The sequence below is a fragment of the Prunus dulcis genome, chromosome 2 (genome assembly GCF_902201215.1).
Source record: "Prunus dulcis chromosome 2, ALMONDv2, whole genome shotgun sequence".
Lineage (NCBI taxonomy): Eukaryota > Viridiplantae > Streptophyta > Magnoliopsida > Rosales > Rosaceae > Prunus > Prunus dulcis.
This window is the reverse complement of record NC_047651.1, coordinates 14,395,807-14,411,963: the sequence shown is the minus strand read 5'-3', so window position 1 is coordinate 14,411,963 and position 16,157 is coordinate 14,395,807. Positions and strand designations below refer to the sequence as shown.

General features: G+C 34.0%; 1 protein-coding gene across 7 annotated transcripts; it reads left to right on the top strand.

The window, feature by feature from the left end:
• Positions 1-9,269: 9,269 nt before the first annotated feature.
• On the top strand, positions 9,270-16,045 carry LOC117620273 (protein AATF). Of its 7 annotated transcripts, none has more exons than XM_034350432.1 (14): positions 9,270-9,565; positions 10,558-10,671; positions 10,760-10,965; positions 11,536-11,608; positions 11,807-11,881; positions 11,968-12,078; positions 12,247-12,289; positions 13,259-13,352; positions 14,021-14,123; positions 14,231-14,326; positions 14,493-14,519; positions 14,993-15,110; positions 15,470-15,554; positions 15,698-16,045. In XM_034350432.1, the coding sequence occupies exons 1-14, from the start codon at positions 9,536-9,538 to the stop codon at positions 15,819-15,821; spliced, it is 1,299 nt and encodes a 432-aa protein (XP_034206323.1). In that variant the 5' UTR covers positions 9,270-9,535; the 3' UTR covers positions 15,822-16,045. The 7 variants fall into 7 exon arrangements, with proteins under 7 accessions (XP_034206323.1, XP_034206321.1, XP_034206322.1 ...); XM_034350430.1 differs by having other exon boundaries at positions 14,481-14,519; XM_034350431.1 differs by having other exon boundaries at positions 14,493-14,525; positions 15,698-15,821.
• Positions 16,046-16,157: the final 112 nt, after the last annotated feature.

Here is a 16,157-nt window from a genome sequence, read left to right as displayed (position 1 = left end):
TATTTTCTTCTTGTAAAAATCAATAAATGTCACATCCCGGAATCAACTCCGCCGTAGCACGATATTGTCCGTTTTGGGCCTCCCTCTCTGCCCTCACGGTTTTGTTTCTGGGAACTCACGAGTAACTTCCCAGTGAGTCACCCATCCTAGGATTGCTCTGGCCCCCAACTCGCTTAACTTTCAGAGTTCCCATGACTCCGAAGCCAATGAGCTCCCAAAAGGCCTCGTGCTAGATGGATGCGGGTGTGCATATATAAGGCACATCACCTTCTCTCCGTTGATTGATATGGGATCTTACAATAAACCTACTTTTTTCTCTTTTCTTGGGGCAGAAACACGACCAGCCAGTTGCTTGAGAGTTTTTTTTTCTTCTTAAATTCTAACTATATCATCAAGTTTTTTTTTTTTTTCCCTATTGATTTTAATGGGTCTTTCAATTTATGTGTAGAATACCAAAGGGAAAAGGCTTTGGAGATATTTGGTAAATTGCTATTCAACTCTAATTATGTATTAGTCTATCCCTAAACAACGGAGCCTTAGTGGCCAAGTAAATGATAAATTATTATTTCTATTTGCAGTAGGAAATCAATCATTGAAGACCAATACAAATTGGATTTAGGGAGGGTTTGGGTGATGATTGGACTGAGAAATTAGCAAAACAAAGATGATGATGGACTCAGATCTAAACATGACTAAGATAAAGTCACCATAAGGAACTTATTATTCATTAAACCAAAACAATAACAATAAAAGAAGGAACGAAAAGAGAGAAGGGAAAGAACTCATTATACATTACTTGTGTTAACATGTTTAAAAATAATGAGTAAAAAGTTAAGGGAATGTGATTTATATTTGCAATCCTCCTATGTCTCTTTTGATATTATTTTTCTTTTAAAAGAATAAGTTTATAACAAAAATGAAACTTTAATTAGAGCACTTTCAGTGGTTCCTTTTGTCATAGCAAAAAGCCCCCTAGGCTGGCAAAACACATCCCACCAAGCAAATCCAACCCGGGCAAGAGGTGGGCTCCATGAAGACTGGACAAGCCCGAAGGCAAGATCAGCTTGAACTACTGTCTAAAAGCGTTGACGTCAACAAAGAAAAAAAAGTTCTTTAAAAAAATACAAAAGAATTCATTTTTAAAAAAAAAATACCTAGCAATTTTTTATAGGACCTGATTTTCCTACTTCCCTTTTCTCAATTTACACTCCCTTTTGTTTTTAATCTCATTTAATCAATTTTTTTGTCATTTCTTTGTAAATGGTCCCTGAGGTTTGCGAAACTATCAGATTGCGTCCGTTATTTATTTATTTGTCATTTATGGTCCTTAAGGTTAATAAGTGTCCTCATAAATAGTCATTGCTATCAGATTCTGTCAAAAAGTCTGTTAAGTTGATGATGTGGCACATATATGGGTTCCACCACATATCCAATAATATGACGCCACATGGATTAAATAAAATAAACATTTGAAACTTATAAAAAATTTAAAAAAACTTAAAAGAAAAGAAAATATATTAAAAACAAAACAAAAACAAAATCACCATCATCTTCTCCGTCGCACTAAATTCCAACCCCCACCATTCTCCCTTCCCCCTTTTTGTCCTCCCTCCCACGTCTCCTCTTTCTCTCCCTCTCACGCCTCCAACAGCTGCACCTATCCTCACCTACCCTCCGCACCACTGCCCCGCCCTCCTCCTTTTCTCTACCTTTTTGTCTCTCTTCCATGCTCTCTTTATTTGACAGCAACCAACCTAAACTCCACCCCCCTCCCCTCCAAGCAAACCCAGACAACCACTAAGCCCACCTAACCCACTCATTTGGCCTTCACTAACCACCATCCAATTTTGGTCTTTGGTGGTGGAGATTAGACGGGCAGTGGGTGAGGTTCCTAGCGTATCAAGGTTTGGGTTGGCTATTGATTTGGGATAGTAGGTTGGGACATGGAGGAGGCTGGATATTGGGGGGTGGGGGGTTTGGACGAAGGATGTGGGGGTTTGGTGCAATCGAGGAGGTGGTGATTTATTTTATTTTATTCATTTTTATTTTGGTTTATAATTTTTTTAAGTTTTTTTTTAATGGTTTATAATTTGAAATTATTTTTTAAAATGTATTTTTTATTTAGTCCACATGGCGCCATATTATTGGATATGTGGGATCCACATATGTGCCACATCATCAACTTAATAGACTTTTTGATGAAATCTAACGGCAATGACTATTTGTGAGGACACTTATTAACCTTAAGGACCATAAATGACAAAAAAAATAAAATAAAATAAAGGACGCAATCTGATGATTTCGCAAACCTCAGGGACATTTTGTGATATTAAGCCTTTAATAATTTTTTTCCTTTCATCAAGTAAAAAGTAAGGCTAAAAACCAAAAATCCATTAGCATTCCCAATATATTGCCCTTGCAACTCCCCTTCTCCCTCTCTCTCTCTCTCTCTCTCTCTCTCTCTCTCTCTCTCTCTCTCTCTTTTTTAATTATTTTTCATTAAAAAATCATTTTTCAAAATTAAATAATTTTCTATTAGAGTTGATGACTCAGATGAATACACCAGTAGTTTGGAAATTAGCTAACTAAGGTAAAAAGTAATTAATCAATCCAAAAAAGAAAAAAAAAGAAGTAATGGTATATTAATTGGCATATGTGGATAATGGGATTAATCAATCCAATAGAAGACAAGGTATCGGAAATATCAGTAGTCCAAAAACACAAAAATTTTGATGGAAATATCGGGATATTATCGATATCGATAAAACTTAAATAAAAACCACATAAATTGTAAGAAAAACTTGAAAAATTTTATCGAAACTTTGGAGGATGTTTATTCAATCAATTATCTATCACAAAAAAATGGAAGGAAATGCATTCCATAATGGGTTAACTTATCTAAGTTAATTATAGCGAGTTGACAAAAATTGTGAGTGTAGAAAATATGTAGTAATAAAATAAAATTAAACACACTATAATCATTTATATATAATGATTTACTACAATATTTTACACTTTATACATTGCATGGTAAGTAAGATACATGAGTGACTAGTACCACACAGAGTTCTTATGAGTTTCAAAATTTTCACTATCTTCATCATCTCTATGTGTAGAGTAAGTGTATTGTAAAGGGTAGTCATCAAATGATAAACCCCCAAAATAGTTTTGCATGTAATTGTTCAAAACAAAACAATATAAATATACATATTTTAGCATATTATAATAAAAACATAAACAATATGATGGTTAATGCGTTGGAGGAGTGAAATGGCAAGGGTTTTGAATCCCCTTATGTGTGTGCTTTATGTTTTTTTTTCTTCATTTTTTTCCATTACCTCGATATTTTTGATATTTTGACAAAATATTGCTGAAGTGTGAGCGAAATTATCAACATCGATATTTTTCGACATTATCGATATTTATATGATATGTGTATGGGTACGTTCCGAAATATCTGTGACCCGAAAAAACAATAATATGCTCAATATTTCGTTGATATTATCAATATTTTAGACTATGCTTATAGGTGACTAGAGCTTGTTTTGTTGTATGCTTAATTAATTTACGTGGGGATATAAATTTTGAAATGATAATTGCTTTGGGGAGAAATGGTGAGAGGGATAAAGCAGTGAGATAGAGAGAGTGTGTGAGAGAGATATAAATTGAGGGAGATGGAGAGAAGAGCGCAAGGTGGAAGAGAAATAGGAGGGAGATTGAGAGTGGAGAGCAGGTGAGGAAAAAAGAAAGAAAAATAAATGGAGGAAGAGATGGGTGGTGGCTGCGGTTGGGTGGGGATGGTGGCAAGAGAAGGTGAGGAACGTGTTGGCTTGGGCACAATAAATGAGGGGTTGGGTTTTTTTTTTCTTTTTTATTTTGATTTTGAAAAATGAAGTAAAAAGAAGAAGAAATAATATTAAAGTGATGTATGCTAAGGGTAGAATAGGAAAGACAGAGAAATAAAAAGAAATAAAATTGATTAAAAAGTATTAAAAAAATAAAAAGGAGTGTAAGTGAAAAAAAGATGGAGAAAATCAGCTCCCTTTTTTTATTTATTAATCTCATACATATAAATAAAACTAGCCCATTGACACATGCTCACGCATATGCCAATTGGTTTTCTTTTTTATTTTATTTTTAGAATTAGGAAAAGATAACATAGATAGTTATGTTCCATAAAAGTATGACTTATTATCTGATTTTGTTTTTATTTTTATTTTTTAATATGAAAAAAATGTGAACTTACCATATTATTCTCATTTAATTAATAATTTCAATTCTTAATGTTATTATATGATATTTTGAATGTTTCACCATTCTCTACCTTTTATTTTATATATATAGATTAATCTCATATGAATAATAATTGTTGTTGAGTTGCCATGTCAATGGATTAAAAAAAAAAAAAAAAAGTTAGGGCATATACCATTCACTTAAACAGTAACTTCACTTACTTGCCTTTACTCTGGGGTTTTGTAGAGAATACGGTACTAACCTCCGAACCAGAGAGTTCAAGACCACTGTGAGTTAGTGCAAGCACTTAACCACAAGGGCAGGTAGAAGGCTAGTTAGTTGTCTTTGCCTTTTGCCATGTATTTTGCCTTTTGCGATCGCTAAGGGGTGGAATTTTGAAAAATAAAAATAAAATGGCTCAGGGGTGGAAAAGTGTGAAATCACGTGGGGAGGGCGTCACGTGCACCAACATGCCTCTCATCACCACGTGGCCCCATTATTGCACTCGTGCGTGTCACTTTGGTCTCTCCCTAACCAGACACGCATTTCTCTCAATCATTGGATACTCTCTCTCGTTTTCTTTATTTGCAAGCTCATTTATACCCACGCGCTCATCCAGCTGTATCATCCACACGCTTGTCTCATCAACAACTTATGATCCATATCCCAATTTTCATATTAATAATTTAGTAAACCAAGTTGGGCATGAAATTTTTAAGCATTATGATTAGCACATGAGGGTTTTGGTCGGCCATGATTAAGATCTTCCCACGTGTGTGTTAGCTGTCACACGTGTGCATCCTCCAATTATGGATTGCACTACCAACCCGACAAATCCATGCATGACCCATGTAGCGTATGATCTCTTCTTTTGTCTTTGTTTTTCATTCGATTTGTTGTTGTTTTGTTTCTTCTTTTTTAATTTTGTTTGTCCCAAGTAATTAAGATGCTACTTATTTAACATATTAATTAAATAAAGCATCGATCTCTAGATGTTGATGTTAATCATCATAGGACCGACATGTCATGTCATTCGCATTTTTAGCTATTTTATTCAAATTCATGTGGATGTTGAATCTATAACATGCCCTATAACTTTATTGAAATTTATGTTAAAGAAAATTCTTTTTTAAATTCTACTGGTTATCGTGATTAAAGGTTTCTTTTAGTTGTATAAGATCAACTAACGTTTATTAATTTAATGGCATTCCTTTTTAATGTTGAAAGAAATTTTAAGTTCGAATTCCTCAATTCTCATATCACAACTCACAACTCTCCCACAACTCCATTTTTACATAATATTGAACAAGATTTCTGTCAAAAGTACACTTTAATCAGATTCTTGCATGCCCCTTTATTTCTATTTTCTAAAATACTCTCCCAAAGAGTACAATGTAAGCAAGCATATTGGGTGGAAAAAGTAGAATTTGTAGGAGGATATTGAGGCATGAGGTGCAAGAATTGTTCTTTAAGTTAACCTACGAAAAATGCAAGGAACAAAGCTCCAGCAAGATACACGTGTGCATGTGGGATCACATGCATTGCTGCTCGAAATCCAGCTATGATACCACAATGATAGAGTGGGGTGATCATTGCACGTGTGGTAGTGTTGGATTTTAAGAATTTGGATGTTGGAGTTATGTTACGTTATTCAAGTCTTTATGTAACACATAATCATAGTACTCCCCAAAAAAAGGGCAGTCATCATGTTGAATTATTATTGGCATTTTGAAAAAGTTATTCTGCACTTATTTATTATAAAAATATATATAAAAGAGAAATTCGATGAACTTTTTAGAATGTAAATAACAGCTCTCAAAAGAAAATCGTTGAATTTTTGGCTTCAAGGTCTTATATTCAAAATTTTGTATAATCTCTTTCGTTCAATCGCATACCAATGATCATGTTGCCTATATATAGATATTAAGGGATGAAATAGTAAAAGCATAATATTTTCAATTAAATAATAAACAATAAAAATCTTACAAATTAAAACAACCAATGTATGCCATTGGGGTTTAGCCCAATCAAAAAGAGCCTTAACTTACAAATCCAATGGGATTCGGATCCTCTGCTCTGATTTTCTCTGCTATGATCTGCTATATTTTTGTTCTCCATATGCCACCTCATTAAAATTTAATCTAACGGATTTAAAAGTTGACACATCATCTTAAAACAAAAACTCAATTTACTCTTAATTAAAAAAGAATAAAAAACGCCTAACACCCAACTAACAGTAGTTAACGTCCAACTTTTTTTTTTCTTCTCCTTATTCACGTTCTGTTCTGTTTTTTTTTTTTTCCTCCTCCTTATTCAATTTCTCTTTCTGTTCTTTTTTTTTTCTTTCTCTTTATGTCATTTTCTCCTTTTTTTTCTCTCCTTGCATAAACCATCATGCCATCATCTAGCTAACTAGAGTGCTAAAGAGAAAATAAAAGAAAGGATGTAGGAAATAGAATCGAAGAAGTATTTATAATCTCCATTAAAAAGACAAAAGGTTTATAATCTTCCCATCAATTAAATGACATAAATTTACACATCAATAATAAAAGAAAGAACAAATTCTTCTAAGTGGAATCCTAGATTCTGTTGTCAAATCTACTTCAATAGCTTGTGACGCAGATATTCTTCTATGAGACGGTAACATATGAGTGCATTCTTGTCTTACAAGAGGATGATTGTGGTTTTCCATAAAATGGCTAACCCAATACTTACCATTAGATTTATTCAACTTAATGCTCATTTTAGCATTACAATCCGTACTTGTTTCTACCCGAGAACTTTTAGTTAACTAATCTTTCGGTCGAAAACCCTCTTTGCAACAAACAAATACTCTTGAAATTATTTGACCAGTATTCTTATTCTTGTTATGTGAATCTCTTCTAATACTGAATCCTACTCTTCGCCCATACTCATTATAAAACTCATATGCAGCTTGTTTTGAAAGAAATTCCATATCACATATGGGCTTATAATCTAAATTATCTTCACATATTGTAGCCACTGAATCTTTCATTCTCAATCTATAAAACAAATATAATAATGTTAATCTATTATACAATGATAACAGTCAAATTTATATTTACAAATTAAAAATGAAGGGTGGAGGTAGATATACCAAAACATTAATTGAAATCCAATTCAAAGCTCCACACACAGAAAACCAATTAGATAGTCTCAATGAGAAAGAGAGAAATTTTGAATTGTTGCAGACATAGGAACCAAAAAAGAAAAGGAAAAAGAAAGAAGCAAAGCATGCAGCAGGGACCAATAAATGAAAGCATATGTAGCATGAACCAATAAATAAGAGTATGTATCAGGGATAAAAGAAAACGAATAGCATGCCAAATAATCCTGCTTACTTTATGAGATCAAGTTCACGTTTCACGTCTTCACAATAGCCTTGCCAATATATTCACACTAACCAAAGCTAAGGTAATATGAATATGAATGTAAATAAAGAGAAGAGGACATAACCTAAAGCAAGAAGGAGAAGAGGACAGAACCTGAAGCAAGAAGGAGAAAAAAGAAAAAGAAAAAAGAGAGGAGAACATATTAGGAAGAAGAAAGAAAAAAAGAGAGCTTTGGACATTAGATATCCCATTAGTTGGGTGCTAGGATTTTTTTTAATTTTTTTAATTAGGAGTAAATTGAGTTTTTGTTTTAGGATGATGTGTCAACTTTTAAATCCGTTAGATTAAATTTTAATGAGGCGGCATATGAAGAACAAAAGTATAGCAAATCATAGCAGAGGATCCGGATCCCATTTGCTCTGATTTTCTCTACCAGATCTGTTTTACTTTTGTTCTCCATACGCCACATCATTAAAATTTAATCTAAAGGATATAAATTGGACAAATTGACTATAAAATAAAAATCTAATTTATTCATAATTAAAAATGATTAAAAAATCATAACTTGACTAACACCTAAACTTAACGTCTTTGGAAGTTTTTTTTTTTTTTTTTTCTTTTTTTCCTTCTTCCTCCTCTACACGTGTGCATCGCTCATCAATCTTTTCTTTCTCCAATCTTATAACACAAAAACATTCTTACCAAGAAGAGTATGAACATAACAAGAATCCTATGACACATCGAATAAAAAACTAGCTCCAAGGGCATAGGAAATTAAATCATTAAGTTTACCCAAATAATAGGAAACCTAGAGTGAAAAAGAACATAAGTCATGTAAAGAAAATATAGAAGTAAACTATAAGTTTTCAAAGAAAAAACAGGGAATTTATGCCCACAAATTATGAAGAGAGACAATTCCACTTTTTGTTTGCGAGGTTTTGTTTTTGTTCCTCATTCAAATGCCATGTTTGGCTATTGAGAAATTCCGGAAGAGAAACTAAAGTTTGGAATTTGAATCTCATCTGGTTTGGGGGTTGTGATTTCTCAGCCACGAAATGGAGCATGTGCTGCCGATAATTGTACATTTGAGAGAAGTTAATGGCATTGGGTACAGTCATCATATCCCACATCACCTAATTTGTTGAATTATTTAGCATTTGCCATTTGTGTAACTTGGAACAATGTTTTGAAAGGCGAGGTGTTGATGTGAGGCGTTTTAGTCATGTTATACGAGGCGTAAGCCTTAAAGCAGTGATGCGTATATCTTTTGAACATTAATTAATTAATTAATTTTAAAATTTATAAATAATACAATATAATTAAATTGTACAACTAATTCTTATTCAACCATAACAATTTTTCTTTTTCTATATATAAGTCTATGTGTAGAAATTATTGTTGTACTATACAATATATATATATATATATATATATATATAAAAGTCCATGTGTTAATATATTAACAAAAAAGGTAATTCTTAATTGAGTACACAGCGCCCTGCTCCAACTACAGGCAAGAAATTCAAGTAGAATCTCCAATTGGGAAAATATATAGAATACACAGCGTGTACTAACTTAAAATATTAATTAATTAGAAAAAACGCAATAAAAAAGACTGAACGTGCGTTTCATTTAAGTAATCTCAGTTTTAAAAGGGCTGAAAGTGAAACGACGTCGATTCATACAACCCTTGAAAAATTCACACGAACTCTTCTTCTTCCTCACGCACTCTTCTTCTTTCTCGCGCCGCTTGGAGAATACGCAAGGGTTCAGGGTTGCAGCGCCTCATCAGCCTGGCCACGCCTTGCAGAGCCTTCTCACGCCTTCCCACGCCTCACTGCGCTAAACGTGCAACTTGCGAAAGAGCCGACCGCCTCAGGCTATTTCCTGCGCCTCGCTCCGACGCGCGCGAAGGTGTGCCTTTGAAAACACTGATTTGGAATGAATTGATGCGAGTTATGCAAGTTAAAGTTAAAAAGGTATTAGTTTGCTCCTGTTGTTTCTGAGTTTGCAACACAGCCCAAGCTATTTTTTTTCCTTTCAATAATATGTATGTGTTTAACTTCCATCTATTTCAACAGAGATGAGGGTTAACATTTTGGGGGTGGGGGCAGCCGTGCAGAGGAGGAAGAAGGGGAAAAAAAACAAAAAACAAAAAACAAAAAAAAAAAAAAACTTCCAGAGGCGTTAAGTTTAGGTGTTAGTCAAGTTAGGGTTTTTTAATCATTTTTAATTAAGAGTAAATTGGGTTTTTATTTCAGAGTTAGATGTGTCCAATTTATAGCCCTTAACTTAAATTTTAATGAGATTGCATACGGATAACAAAAGTAAGAGAAAATCTGGGCAGAAAATCCGGATCAGTGTGAGAAACCCCCTCTCCTTTTAGATTAGATTATCATTTGTATTAAAAGAAAAAAAACGTACAGTTACTCGATATTTATCTTAATTTCTTTTCTCTGAATTTATTGAAAACCATAAAAGTCCATTTTAGAATAATAAATTATAAAAATCAGTTTTTTAAATACTAAAGTCAAGTTTTTAAAATGAAATAATTTAAAAAAGAGAGAATGCTGAACCTGGACCTGGATCCATTATAAATGGGCCCAAACCTCCACTTAAAAGCCCAAACTACACACTAGCCTCTATGAAACCTTAAACCCCCAAAACCCACGGCTTCTCAGACTTCCTCTGCCTCTTCCTCAACTGTCGCCATATTTCTTCACCGTCTTTCTTATTCTTTCATCTTCGAAAGGTTAGGGTTTCTTTCTCCCTCTCTGTTGCATTTGTTTGGTTTCTTAGCTGAGACAAGGAAAATTCGTTAACTTTAGAATTTAGGATTTCTGAATTGGTTGCGTATTTGAAATGAGATTGTATGTCCCATTAAAGCTAAAACTTTTGTGGAAGTAATTATACGAATACCCAAAATTTATAAGAATTGGTTGCTTAAATATTTGGGTTTTGGAACTTGTAGGGGTTCAGAAGTCAGAAAATGGGGCTACCTTCAAAGCAGAAGAGAAAGGCTCGTGACAGTGACAGTGACAGTGAGTTTGAGGATGATGACGATTTAAACAGTGACGAGCTAATGGTTAGTTTGTATCTATATTCTTTTATTGGGTGGTAATCATTCAGTTTTATTTTCGTGGTTATGGTTGTAATTGATGATTGTTATGTAGATGGAGCAAGAGGAGGATGGCTTTGATGATGATCAGGAAGAGGAAAAAGAATCAGAAGATGAAGAGAATGAAGAAGAATCAGAAGATGAAGAGGATGAAGAAGAGGGGGAGGAGGAAGAGGAAAATGGTGATGGGCAAGATGATAATAAAGATGTTGAGATAGAAGAACTTGAGAAAGAATACATGAGTCTTCGTGACCAGGAGCAGTAAGTGACTTCTGTTGATGAGCATTTTATTTTGTTTTTATTTTTTAAGTTTGTTATGCTTTATTAGAATTACGACATACTATATTGGTATGTGTGAGTATATGCCACTGTTGATTACATTGATGTTCTGTCTCAAATTTCAAACCATTGTAACGCTATAATATTGCATAAAGTTGCATTTTCATGTAGCACCTAAATAATATGAAAGTTGGGGGAATATCAGTTTCATGATGAGGAAATTTAGTATTATGCTGAAGAAGTCACTAAATAAATTACGTAGTTTGTGACCGTATCTATAGAAATTGAATACTGGTGCCATGTGTATCTTAGCTCTAGGCTAAGTTTCAGTAATTATTTAATTTTGTTATTGAAAAATGACAAACCAACAGGAACATGCGTACATAAGAAAATTCTAGTGAAAAATGGTATGTAGTCATGTATCTGGGTTAAATTCAGTTGTATGTGTATGTAATTTGTCAGTTTTTGATAAATAACAGAAGAACATATATACTTCAGCTGACATATGAAGTTAATTTTGTCCCTCGTTTTTTTTTCTTTCTTTCCATGTAGAGATATTTTAAAGAATCTAAAGCGTCACAAGGATGAAGATCTTCTTAAAGGTCAAGCAGTGAAGAACCAAAAGGTGTGTTTGCAAATAATGGCTCTTATGATTTCCACAAAATATGTTTTATTCGTCAATGTGAAATTATTGTTCCTTATTTAATACTTCTTTTTATGTGTCACCTTAAAGTTGACAAAAAGATTTATATAGTGAATTATAATATGATTGTTTTTCATTCTTACCCTTGGTTCTATGTTCTTGTTTTCCTTTTGTCTGAAGGCTCTTTGGGACAAGACTCTTGAGTTCCGATTCTTGCTTCAGAAAGCGTTCTCAAGTTCAAATAGATTACCACAGGTCTGTTTCAGCAGCTTTCCTTTTCCTGTTTTACTAGCTTTTTGTCATGTTAACTATTATGTTCATAAATGAGACGTTATCTGCAGGAGCCAGTTAGGACTTTATTTTGTGATTCACATGAGGGTGTCAATGCAGCATATTCGGATCTAGTTAACGCATCAAAAAGAACCTTGGATTCTCTAGTGGAACTAGAAGAGGTATGGCCGTCATACAAAATTATAGTGTCTACCTGGTATTACTTGGTCTATGGTTACCTTCGTAGCTTGTAGTAATATGATAAGTAATTTATATATTATTATGGTTTGCTAATATTGCCATCTGTGTATACTAACATCACTTACAACATGCTACTTTTCTTGTTACAGGCTTTACTTGAAAAGAACCCATCCATTGTTCAAGCAACAGATAGTATGTACAAACCACATTCATCATACTATTGTTTGTATTTTGTAATGCAAATTGACCCTCTGTCATTATCGTTCATTAACTATCATTTTCTGCATGATAAGAATTGCCAATATGCGAAAGGTTTTGCTATTCTGTGTTTAAAGTTTTTAATAGCCATTTTGTTCCTTGTTAAGAGTGTAACTTATAAACATACAATTAGCTAAGATACTTAGGTCTTTTAAATCGAAATTTAAGGAAATACCTGAAGTTTCCTTCCTTCCATATGATTATGGGGTTCTACAATTTTGAGAACTTCCCATGCAATAGTTATTTACTATAATTTAGAATATAATTAGGATTATGCTGGTACCAAGTTTGTTACTACTAAGGGTGTCAAGGTGTCAATTGAGAGGGATGGAGTGGGCTCAGCGCTTTCCCAAGCTCAGTCCAAATTGCAAAACATTTAGCTTGAGCTTGAACCAGTTCAATTTTCAGATCTAAATCTTTGCCGTTCAGCTTTGGGTCAGCTGAATTGGAGTGACGTTTGTGCTGAGTTCTGATCGAGTTCGAGTCAGTCCAGTAGCTGATGTTTTAGAGCCTATTAGGTGTGAAATTCAGAGTGCTCCTGTTGGTGTGATAAAATAGCTATCCTTAACAAAAATTTAGACACTTGGTGATTTTGATTATAGCCTTAAAGGTAACATCAATTTAGTCACCACTCCAGACTCCAGAGGAAGGTATTTGTTACAGTGGTCAAAAGCATAATATAGGCATAGAAACCAAATCAGGTTGATCTGAGGGTAGACCAAGATCTGCCCAAATTTTAAATCTGGCTTAAAAAGTCAGCAAGCTTAGTCAGATTAAGCCGACAAATCCAGCTTTTGGGCTACCTTAGTCTAATTGACTGTCCTAGTACTATTTTCACTTTCATTAACTTCATACTGCATGTATACATTTATTGCTTGCCCTAATATGTTTCCTGTTCTTAAGGTAAATCTGCACGGTCAAAGCATTCAGAATCATCTAATAACATTGATGCTGATGGTGATGAGGACTGGTCACGGATTTCTCAGTTGCTTTCAAGGTACTTGAATCATATTCTAGATAATTTGAGAAGAAGGATCATACTCCACATATGCTCTTGTTGTATTGATCTCTATCTATACTTGTGTGAAACTGAATGTATTAAATTTTAGTTCATGCACTACCAGGCTGATCCATTTAGAGCAGCAAAAAGAAACTTGAAATAGTGTTCCCTGTTTTCTTTTGGAATTTCTATTAAATGGTAGATTCAAGTATCTTAGTATTTTTTCTCTAACTAGATCATTTTTTATTGGGTAGTTACAGTTAATACCTCATGATACTATGTTATAAAGCTTCTTGTAACTGTTACAGATGAGATGTACCAGACAATAATAGCATTTAAAGTCGGTTGATATTTTAAATTCAACTTATGAAAGTGGAGTAAGTTAGTATGTTTGCTAAAGGGGCCGGCAAAGGACCATGAAATTATTTATCTTTCTTAAAAATTCTACAGCGACGTGTATATACGCCGAGATGTTTTTTTACTTGGAAAGTTCTACCATAAAAACTCTTATACTTGCAGTAATGCTGCGACAACTTTCCTCATGATTTATGGCGTTTTGTTCTACTATGTTCAACATTTCATTGTTGTGAGCACTTTTTTTATAATGAATTAATTCTATACTGGTAACTTGGTCTTACTAAGGCCTTTCGTGTTGTATCTTTTAGCATAGCTACTTTTAGAAACAAATCAATAGACAAATGGCAGAGGAAGACACAAGTGACCACAGGTGCTGCTGCCATTAAAAGCAAGCTGCATGCTTTTAATCAGGTTTGACCCCATGATTGAACTTATAATCAAGCTCCGACCTTTGAGTGGACTTATACCCGTGCTTTGCCACAGATTCGACATCAATGAATTTTCCTTTCCAATTGCAGAATATCAGTGAACAAGTTGCTTCTTATATGAGAGATCCAAGCAGAATGGTTAAGCAGATGCAGATGAGGAGATCAGCAATTGGTGTATTTGGCACTGTAAGATATTAAATCTTCACTGTAAATTGAAAATATTGAAAATGTCACAGTTCCCAAGGTTGCATGGGCATGATCAGACAGAATTTTCATTTATAACATCATAAGAAGATATGTTTTTCTTAATTTTGTACATCTACTAATTAATACCTGACAGATGGATGGGCAGGTTTCTGACAGGGAGAATACTCCAAAGGGAGAGGTAATCCTACTCTTCTGCATATAATTGGGTTCACTAATGCTATGCCAATTTGGGGACCCATGTGTAGATTACATCGCACTTTAATGTCCCAGGGATTTTAAAAGTTTTCCCATGTCGCAATGGGGTAAAATCCCATTCTCTACGATGGATGCCGGTTTATAAAACAAAAATCATGTTCGAACAATTTTTGGGTCATTTGTGGTGTTTACTTCAATATTCTTCGCATGGCCCCGTATGAGTTTGTTCCTTTGCTTTAGGCTAATGAACCATGCCACCTGTGTGTGAGGGCTATGGGTTTTTTAATACTCATCATGCTTCATTAGCTTTAATTATATCCTTTAATTAATATTTTGCTTTATTTGCCACATTGATGTGCTTGTTAGGTTTGCCTAAATTTCCTCGATATTTCATGAAAGTTATGTTTCTATTTAAAAAACTTTATTAATTTTATTCCTGTGCTCTGATAGGAGACACAATGTGATGCTGGTGCACAGGCTGATGGCGACCCTGAACTTTTGGATGACTCCGAGTTTTACCAGCAATTATTGAAAGAATTTTTTGAGACAATTGACCCAGCATCTTCTGGTAAACTATTGGGGCATCTCATACTTCATACATGATTCTTTTAAATGTGTGCTTATATGGCTATAGCCAATCTTAAGAGTTCATGTAGTTCAAAAACAACAAATGCATTCAAATTGCTTTGAAAAACTCTTGCATTTTCAATTGTTTATCATTGTATCTCCCAAAGTAGTCAAAGTCAATGTCACTGTATTCTCTCCGTTATGTTGGGCTTGGAGCTTAGTTGATCGTCAACTCTATTAATCAAGTTGCTATAACTTTCAAAATGGAGTGCTCTGGCGTAGCTGTTCTAGTTATTAATCAACCTATATTGCCAGCGAATTGTTAATGAGTCTGATTTTCCACAATTTGGTTATCTACAGAGACAGCCTTTTATTCTCTGAAAAAGTTGCAGACTAAGAAGAGGAAGATTGTGGATAGACGAGCCTCTAAGAGTCGTAAGATAAGGTATCAGTATAGGTTAATTCTTTGGTTCCCTATGTGGAACTGCTATGATTTTGTTTTGGAAATTATCTTGGAGAATCTGTTGAGTATATTAGGCGAGAACTAATGTTGAAGGCTCCTGCATTAATAAATATATGCTTTTGCAGGTATAATGTTCACGAGAAGATCGTAAATTTCATGGCTCCAGAGCCTATGACCCTTCCAACTCTGGTTCCTGACCTCAATAATTTGTTTGGGTTGAAGAACCAGAAACGATCTTCTGTAGTATAGTGGTGATGCATGGCTGAGGCGGCTGTATTGGCCTTTGGGTTTAGGCTCTGAAATTTTGTCTGTTGTTATTTAATTGATTTGGTATAATGTAATATACTATGTTGTCCTGTTATTTCTGTGATCCATACGAATTTTTGCAATGTCATCCTTGTCTCTAGAAGCATATCTTTGTTATAAGAAAAGTGAATGTTCTTGATTAAACATATGTACTGAGATTAGCTTGAGATTTTGGTTCTTGATAAGTATAACTTTGTCATAAATTAATTTTGTAAATGAATTGCACTAAGAATCTAAGGGAACATTGCCCATGGTATATGTTCAAAGACCTAAAATGAA